This window comes from Triticum urartu, chromosome 7 (genome assembly GCF_003073215.2).
Source record: "Triticum urartu cultivar G1812 chromosome 7, Tu2.1, whole genome shotgun sequence".
Taxonomy (NCBI): Eukaryota; Viridiplantae; Streptophyta; class Magnoliopsida; order Poales; family Poaceae; genus Triticum; species Triticum urartu.
The window spans coordinates 460434801-460443555 of record NC_053028.1 but is presented as its reverse complement, the minus strand read 5'-3'; the positions used below and the strand labels follow the sequence as shown (position 1 = coordinate 460443555).

At 44.9% G+C, this 8755-nt stretch overlaps 1 protein-coding gene across 3 annotated transcripts; it reads left to right on the top strand.

Annotated features, from left to right (window-relative positions):
- The first annotated feature begins 4486 nt into the window (after nucleotides 1-4486).
- On the top strand, nucleotides 4487-7532 carry LOC125522750. Of its 3 annotated transcripts, none has more exons than XM_048687780.1 (4): nucleotides 4487-4968; nucleotides 5356-5430; nucleotides 6312-6456; nucleotides 7291-7532. In XM_048687780.1, exons 1-4 carry the CDS (start codon nucleotides 4871-4873, stop codon nucleotides 7345-7347), a joined length of 375 nt encoding a protein of 124 aa, XP_048543737.1. In that variant the 5' UTR covers nucleotides 4487-4870; the 3' UTR covers nucleotides 7348-7532. The 3 variants fall into 3 exon arrangements, 2 of the variants coding, with proteins under 2 accessions (XP_048543737.1, XP_048543738.1); XR_007289965.1 differs by lacking the exon at nucleotides 4487-4968 and adding an exon at nucleotides 5019-5251 and having other exon boundaries at nucleotides 5352-5430; XM_048687781.1 differs by lacking the exon at nucleotides 5356-5430.
- Nucleotides 7533-8755: the final 1223 nt, after the last annotated feature.

Genomic DNA, 8755 nt, shown 5'->3' with positions numbered 1-8755 from the left:
ATCTTGAGCATGATTATCATTTGTGAGTAGTTACTTTTGTTCTTGAGGTCATGGGAGAAATCATTTTGCAAATAATCATGTGAACTTGATATGTGTTCGATATTTTGATAGTATGTATGTTGTGATTCCCTTAGTGGTGTCATGTGAACATCGACTACATGACACTTCACCATATTTGGGCCTAAGGGAATGCATTGTGTAGTATTTATTAGATGATGGGTTGCGATAGTGACAGAAGCTTAAACCCTAGTTTATGCGCTATTCCGTAAGGGACCGATTGGATCAAAAAGTGTAATGCTATGGTTAGAATTTATTCTTAATACTTTTCTCGTAGTTGCGGATGCTTGCGAGAGGGTTAATCATAAGTAGGAGCTTTGTTCAATTAAGAACAACACCTAAGCACCGGTCCACCCACATATCAAATTATCAAAGTAGCGAACACGAATCGAATCAACATGATGAACGTGACTAGATGAAATCCCCGTGTACCCTCAAGAACGCTTTGCTTATTATAAGAGACCGTTTTGGCCCATACTTTGCCTCAAAATAATTGAGCTATCTTGCTTTACTTTTGTTACTACTATCGTTACTTGCTCGTTACAAATTATCTTTCTATCAAACAACTCTATTACTTACAATTTCAGCACTTGCAGACATTACCTTGCTGAAACCACTTGTCATTTCCTTCTGCTCCTCGTTGGGTTTGACACTCTTACTTATCGAAAAGAGCTACAATTGATCCCATATACTTGTGGGTCATCAAGGCTATTTTCTGGCGCTATTGCCGGGGAGTGAAGCGCCTTTGGTGAGTGGAATCTTGTAAGGAAACATTTATATAGTGTGCTGAAATTTATTGTCACTTGTTACTATGGAAAACAATCCTTTGAGGGGTTTGTTCGGGGTATCTTCACCTCGACCGGAACCACAATTAGCTACCCCTCAACCTACTTCACCTACTGAAAATATTGGATATGGAATTCCTTCGGGTATGATGGAATAACTGCTAGCTAATCCTTATGCAGGAGATGGAACCGAACATCCTGATATGCACTTGATATATGTGGAACAAGTTTGTGGATTGTTTAAGCTTGCAGGTTTACTCGGAGATGAAGTTAAGAAGAAGGTTTTACCTTTATCTTTGAAGGGAAACACATTGGCATGGTATAGGTTATGCGATGATATTGGATCTTGGAATTGGAAACGATTGAAATTGAAGTTCCACCAAAAAAATTATCCCATGCATCTAGTTCATCATCATCGGAATTATATATATAATCTTTGGCCTCGTGAAGGAGAAAGTATCACTCTAGCTCGGGGGAGGCTTAAGTCAATGCTATATTCGTGCCCCAATCATGAGCTCTCAAGAGAAATTATTATCCAGAATTTCTATGCTCGGCTTTCTCATAATGATCGATCCATGCTTGATACTTCTTGTGCTAGCTCTTTATTAAGAAGACTATTGAATTTCGGTGGGATCTTTTGGAAAGAATTAAATGCAACGCTGAAGATTGGGAACTTGACGAAGGTAAAGAGTCAGGTGTTAAGCTTAAGTATGATTGTGTTAAATCTTTTATGAATACCAATGCTTTTCAAAAGTTTAGCACTAAATATGGACTTGACTCTGAGATAGTAGCCTCCTTTTGTGAATCATTTGCCACTCATGTTGATCTCCCTAAAGATAAGTGGTTTAAATATCACCCACCTATTAAAGAAGAAATTAAAGAACCGGTACTAGCTAAAGAGGAAACTATAATTATAATATTGATCCAAATGTTCCTACTACTTATATTGAGAAACCACATTTCCCTGTTAGGATAAAGGAACATGCTAAAGTTTCAACTGGGGTAAACAAAAGTTATATTAGAACACTCAAACCTGATGAACAAATTAAAGTAGAGCATAGTTTTGGTATGGTTAAGGATCTCCTGGAAGAAAATGTAGATGTGCATGTTATTTACTTCTGTGAAGAAGCTGCTAGAATTGCCAAACTTCATACAAAGGATAAACCTAGACCTGTTGTTGGCATGCCCGTTGTCTCAGTTAAAATAGGAGATTAGTGTTATCATGGTTTATGTGACATAGGTGCTAGCGTGAGTGCTATTCCTTATTCCTTATATCAAGAAATTATAAATGACATAGCACCCGCGGAGATAGAAGACATAGATGTTACTATTGTTGGGGAATGCAGTATTTCAAAAAAGTCCTACAATCACGCAAGATCTATCTAGGAGATGCATAGAAACAAGAGGGGAGAGTGTGTCTATGTACCCACGTAGACCGAAAACGGAAGCGTTTAGTAACGCGGTTGATGTAGTCGAACGTCTTTGCGATCCAACTGATTCAAGTACCGAACACACGACACCTCCGCGATCAACACACGTTCAGCTCGATGACGTCCCTCGAACTCTTGATCCAGTTGAGGCTGAGGGAGAGTTCCAGCAACACAATGGTATGGTGACGGTGATGATGAAGTTTACCGGCGTAGGGCTTCACCTAAGCACTACGACGATATGGCCGAGGTGTGTAATTGTGGAGGAGGGCACCACACACGGCTAAAAGATCAACTTGTGTGTTCTAGGGTGCCCCCCCTCCCCATGTATATAAAGGAGGGAGGAGGGGAGGGCTGGCCGGCCCCTAGGGCGCGCCCAAGAGGGGAGTCCTACTAGGACTTCTAGTCCTAGTAGGATTCCGCCAAAAGGGAGAAAGGGGGAAGGAAGGAGAGGGAGAGGGAGTAGGAAAGGGGGAGCCGCCCCCTTCCCTTGTCCAATTCGGACTGCAAGGGGGGCGCATTTGCCCTGGCGGCCATCCTCTCTCTCCAATAAGGCCCATGGTGGCCCATTAGTTCCCCCGGGGGGTTTCGGTAACCCCTCCGGCACTCTGTTTTTACCCGAAACTACCCGGAACACTTCCGGTGTCCGAATAACATGGTCCAATATATCAATATTTATGTCTCAACCATTTCGAGACTCCTCGTCATGTCCGTGATCTCATACGAGACTCCGAACAAACTTCTGTACATCAAATCACATAACTCATAATACAAATCGTCATCGAACATTAAGCGCGCGGACCCTACGGGTTCGAGAAGTATGTAGACATGACCGAGACACATCTCCGGTCAATAACCAATAGCGGAACCTGGATGCCCATATTGGATCCTACATATTCTACGAAGATCTTTATTGGTCAAACCACATAACAACATACGTTGTTCCCTTTGTCATCAGTATGTTACTTGCCCAAGATTCGATCGTCGGTATCATCATACCTAGTTCAATCTCGTCACCGGCAAGTCTCTTTAATCGTTTCGTAATGCATCATCCCATGGCTAACTCATTAGACACATTGCTTGCAAGGCTCATAGTGATGTGCATTACCGAGAGGGCCCAGAGATACCTCTCCGATACACGGAGTGACAAATCCTAATCTCGATCTATGCCAACTCAACAAACACCATCGGAGACATGTGTAGAGCATCTTTATAATCACCCAGTTACGTTGTGACATTTGATAGCACACAAGGTGTTCCTCCTGTATTCGGGAGTTGCATAATCTCATAGTCTGAGGAACATGTATAAGTCATGAAGAAAGCAATAGCAGAAAAAATAAACGATCATTATGCTAAGCTAACGGGTGGGTCTTGTCCATCACATCATTCTCTAATGATGTGATCCCATTCATGAAATGACAACACATGTTTATGGCTAGGAAACTTAACCATCTTTGATGTTTTTTACATCGCAGGAAATCAATATCAAACGGAGTCCAAACACCGCGAAACTTTATGGAGATTTTTTTACCAAAAGGAACCCAATGGGTCAGAGCTGCACCTGGGGGGTGCCCCGAGGGGGGCACAACCCACCAGGGCGTGCCAGGGCCCCCTGGCGCGCCCAGGTGGGTTGTGCCCACCTCGGTGACCTCCCGCACCCCCTCTTTGCACTATAAATTCCCAAATATTCTGAAACCCTTCGGGGTTAACCTAGATGAGAAGTTTCGCTGCCGCAGGGCTCCGTAGCCACCGAAAACCAATCTAGACCCGTTCCGGCACCCTGCCGGAGGGGGGAATCATCTCCGGTGGCCATCTTCATCATCTCGGCGGCCACCACAATGAGGAGGGACACTACTGGAATCAGGGATTTTGCCGTCTGACAGTTCTTTGCCGTCTGCTTGCGGACGACAAAGAAGGTCTTTGCCATCAGCTACCAAACAACAGACGGCAAATAACTGGCAGACGGCAAAGAAGGTCTTTGCCATCTGTCATTTCTTTGCCGTCTACTGGCAGATGGCAAAGAATCTTTGCCATCTGTCAGCGGACGGCAAAGAGGTGCCACCGGATGCCAATATACTGCAACGGTCCAACCCCACTCTTTGCCATCTGCTGGCGGACGGCAAAGATTCTTTGCCATCTGTTGGCGGACGGCAAAGAGGGGGCTATCTTTTTTTTGCGGGTAAAAAAAACGTTGCCCCACCTCCTCTATATCTATCCCCTCTCTCTCCGCCCCTATCTCTCTGCCCCACCCCTCTCTCTCTCCCGCTCGTCTCTCCCTCTCCCTCCCGCGAGAAGCTACGCCGGCCGATTCCGGCGAGCTCCGGCGGGATTCGATGACGCCCGCCCCACAGCCGAGAGCCTCCCGACCCCGCGCCGCTGCGCCACCTCACCTCCGCCCGCCGGTGCGTGCTGCCACCTCAACGGACCCCAGGAGCCCCGCCGCCTCGCGCTGCCACCTCCCCACAAGCTCGCCGCCCCGCCGCGGAAGCCTCGTCGCCGGTCGCCCCGACCTCGAGATCCGCCGCCGCCATGGGAGCCGAGCACCGAGCTCCTCTGCGCCCCGCCCGCCATGGGTGATCTGAGGCCGGCCGGGAGGCGGGGATGGGGCCCCGATGGGCCCCGGGGATCTGCGCGGTGGCGCTGCTCTGGCTCGCCGCGGCCGCAGCCGAAGATCTCGATCCCGACGAGCTCGAGCGCGCGTGAGTCCCGCTCCTCCGCCCTGTTTTTTCCGTGCCTGCTCGCTTGCTCTGTCTGTGGCTCAGTACTGTCGATTGCGTTGCCTATGCTCCGCGGTTCCTGCAATGCTAATTCTGTTTGCAGTCTCGTTGTTCTTCAGTCCCCACCGTGTCTTGTATTTGGACGAGCTCATGCTAATATGTGGTGGTACACTACCTGGGCAAGGTCATTTTGATACTGATACTTGTGGGCAGCAGAGGGTTCAAAGCCTGACCATCTCATGGATCCGCTGATAATATCCCGGAAGTAAATATTGTTGCTTGCTTCATCTCTACTATTTTCTGTAAATGCTTAGTGTTAAGCTCATGATCAACCTGATTACTTATGCGGCAACCTTCTTACGTAGGTAGCGCGACAACAATTCTTCTTCCTCAAAGCATATATTTTCTCCAAGCGATCAACAAAGTGTTTGGTCCATTTGGAAGGTACACAAGTTTCTGATGTTTCTGTATATTATGAGACAGAGGGAGTAGTTGTCAGATCTTCTTTTCGTTCAGTACTTGTTGAGGCTGTCATAATTTTCTTGGAAACTTGTAGGGCAGGGTCAGATGGGCGCGCACGGCAGAGGTCGGGTGCGGGGCGTCGCTGTTGCCGTCGATGACGCGGTTCGGGATCACCGCGTGCTTCAATGCCATGTCATCGGCCGTCTCGAAGGCCGCCGCCACCAACGCTGCGTCGGGCGTCGTCCACGCGGTGCCGTGGACCGAGCCTGTTGTGTCCGCCGAGTGGCTGCACACCAACCTCAGGGACCCCAATGTGAAGGTATAGCACTTGCTGTTTTGCTGCGCCCGCCCTGTGAAATCTCAATGTCAGTTGCACAATTGGTATAGTCTAGATTTAAGACAGGGTACTCATATGGCTGGGGTTCTGCTGCCGTGGCAATTTGGTCAGCGCTGCTACAAGTGATAAATCTGTTTGCTTAACTAGTGATGCAAGCTAGTACGTGAATTGGTATTTTAGCTGAAAGAGGATTTTGGTGGGCTTTGTTTTAGCACCAGCAGTAATCTCAAGTTTCTTAAAAACAAATGAAGTGCATGTATTACAGTATGTGACGTAGGTCAACGCTCCTCAGATAAACCTATTTCCAAAAAGAAAATCTTGCTACTGAAATAATGCTACATTTTGGAGGCCTTTTCTTTCTGGACATTATTGGCATAGTCTCGGGCTCTCATCACTATGAATAATAGAACACATACTACTAGGAGGAATCACATTTAACTATGCTATTTATAGGGCAGTTTTCTTGCTGTTAAACATGTCCACCGGCATACATTGTATCTTATTGTGCTCTTACTTTTTTGTCTAGGTACTTGATGCCTCTTGGTCAGAAGATGATGGCGAGTTCCTCATTCCAATTGAGTTTATATTGTGTAGGTTTCTTCGTCATGATCTGGATTGTCGCAGTCGTGTTCAAGTCCAATGATATCTTGCGCAAGCAGACCGCTCTCAAGGTTGGTTCTTCATAATAACTTGTCTATCAATGTGCTTCTTCTGCTTCTAGAGGTTAATTAATTGTTCTGCCAAGCAGACTGCTCTCAAGGGCTTGTGCTTATCTTGTGTATCAACGTTCTTGTTCTGCTTCTAGCACTGGGTCTGTCCCTTCTATTGAGGAAGCCGGCTGGCAGACTGTTGCCGTCACTAAATCCCTAACCTTGGGGCCCGTGTTAACTCCATTTGATTGTCAAATTGCTTAGATAACTCAATTTGATTGTCCGAATAGTGTTCTAACATGCTTAGAAGAGTTGGAAACACTATAAACGTTTTGGTACGGATATGTGCTCTAGAATAGTGATTCTGGCATGCTATATTTTTCATTATGGTGAATGGTATTCTCTTTTCCCACACAACATGATTTCCCCTTTTGGGGCCTCTCCGCTTCAAATTATTCCATATGATTGTAAAAAGCGGCCTTGAAAAACTCCTATGGTTTTCTATGATGCACTCAAACATCCTGTCGAACATATAGTATCAAGAGATGGCATGACATTGCAACCCAGTGATTTCCCTATTTATGAGTTTTTAGTTCCTGTGAACCAATTAGGCCCTTGGTCATTTCTTGAACTCAATAAGTAACTCATTTGTGGAAAAAACTTGACAATGTGTGTACCTATGTGTTCTGTTCTGTTTTGAAGTGGATAACATTGCCCCGTGTTTCACTTGGAAATAGCTTATGTTTGTTGAATAATAGGAATTTATGCACCATTTATATCTGTTCATAACTCTTAAACTAGCACTGCTCTCCTTAAAATTTCTAATCAGGCTGACTGTTGTTTTGTGCTCCACAGATACAACGGTCCGGCAAGCTGCTATGGTGGTCAAGTGTGTGCTGCCTAGGAAAATAGATATTTAGTTTTAGGTCATTTCTTGTAATTTCAGATATGGAGTGCTTGTCTTTAGTTTTTGTTTTTTACTTTGTGAAACTTGCTACCTATGGATGAAACTGTGTAATATTGATGAAACTATGTATATGTATGGATGAAACTTGCTACTATTGGTAACATGTGTTGGATATCCTATATTGGTCATATATATATATATATGTATGTGTGTGTGTGTTTGATTTTCTATGAAAATGAATGGATATAAGAAGAAACAGAATTAATGCCAATTTGGTCTCTTTGCCATCTGCCAGCAGATGGCGAAGAGGCTGCAGTCTTTGCCGTCTGCCAGCAGATGGCAAAGAGCCATGCCCTTTGCCGTTTGCCAGTAGATGGCAAAGAGCCATGCCCTTTGCCGTCAGCCGCTGATGGCAAAGGCTGCTTTGCCGTCCACTTCAGAAAGTAGACGGCAAAGTAGCTCTTTACCGGCCCTTTCTTTGCCGTCTACTTTTGCCGTCCGTGGCGGACGGCAAAGTAGCTGATTCCTGTAGTGGGAGTAGTCCACCCTCGGGGCTGAGGGTTTGTACTAGTAGCTATGTGATTAATTTCTCTCTCTTGATCTATATCATGGGCTTTGTTAATATATTCGGATCGTATGATGTTTCTCCCCTCTATACTCTTGTTGTGATGAATTGTATCTTTACCCTTTAAAGTTTTGTCATGTCGGATTGAATGTTCGTATTTGAGAACACATGATGTATGTCTTGCGGTATGAATACTTGAGGTGACAATGGGCCTTATTGATTCACTTGATATACGTTATGGCACTCAACTTGCGGATTCCCGCGGTGATATTGGGGTAATCTTTGCACAGGGGTTGATGCACTTTTTTATTATCTTTTCTCCGATAGAAACTTTGGGGTCCCTTGTAGTTCTTTGTGTGGATTGAGTATTATGAATATGAATTTGCTTTGGTGTTATTCTAGTACAAACTCTAGGATAGATCGAACGGAAAAAATAGCTTTGCGTTATTTTAGTATGAACTCTTGAATAGATCGAGCGGAAAGAATAGCTTTGAGGTGGTCTCGTACCCTACAAGCAATTTCTATCTTGTGTTCTCCGCTAATAGGAACTCAGGAGTGATTCTTCGTTGCACTTTGAGGGATAATCATATGATCCAACTATGTTAGCACTGTTGAGAGATTGCACTAGTGAAAGTACAGACCCTAGGCCTTGTTTTTAAGCATTGCAATACCATTTTTGTGCCCGTTTACTATTTGCTACCTTGCTGTTTTTATTTATTCAGATTATAAAAATATACTTCTACCATCCATATTACACTTTTATCACCATCTCTTCGCCGAACTAGTGCACCTATACAATTTGCCATTCTATTGGGTGTGTTGGGGACACAAGAGATTTCTTGTATTTG

What these genes read in the sequence shown, in the direction of transcription:
- LOC125522750 (XM_048687780.1), top strand. Translation starts at nt 4,871, where the DNA reads ATGGGGCCCCGATGGGCCCCGGGGATCTGCGCGGTGGCGCTGCTCTGG. An exon ending in CCCGACGAGCTCGAGCGCGC is followed by an intron (nt 4,969 to 5,355) that starts GTGAGTCCCGCT and finishes TTACGTAGGTAG; the next exon opens with CGCGACAACAATTCTTCTTC. An exon ending in GCAAGCAGACCGCTCTCAAG is followed by an intron (nt 6,457 to 7,290) that starts GTTGGTTCTTCA and finishes TGTGCTCCACAG; the next exon opens with ATACAACGGTCCGGCAAGCT.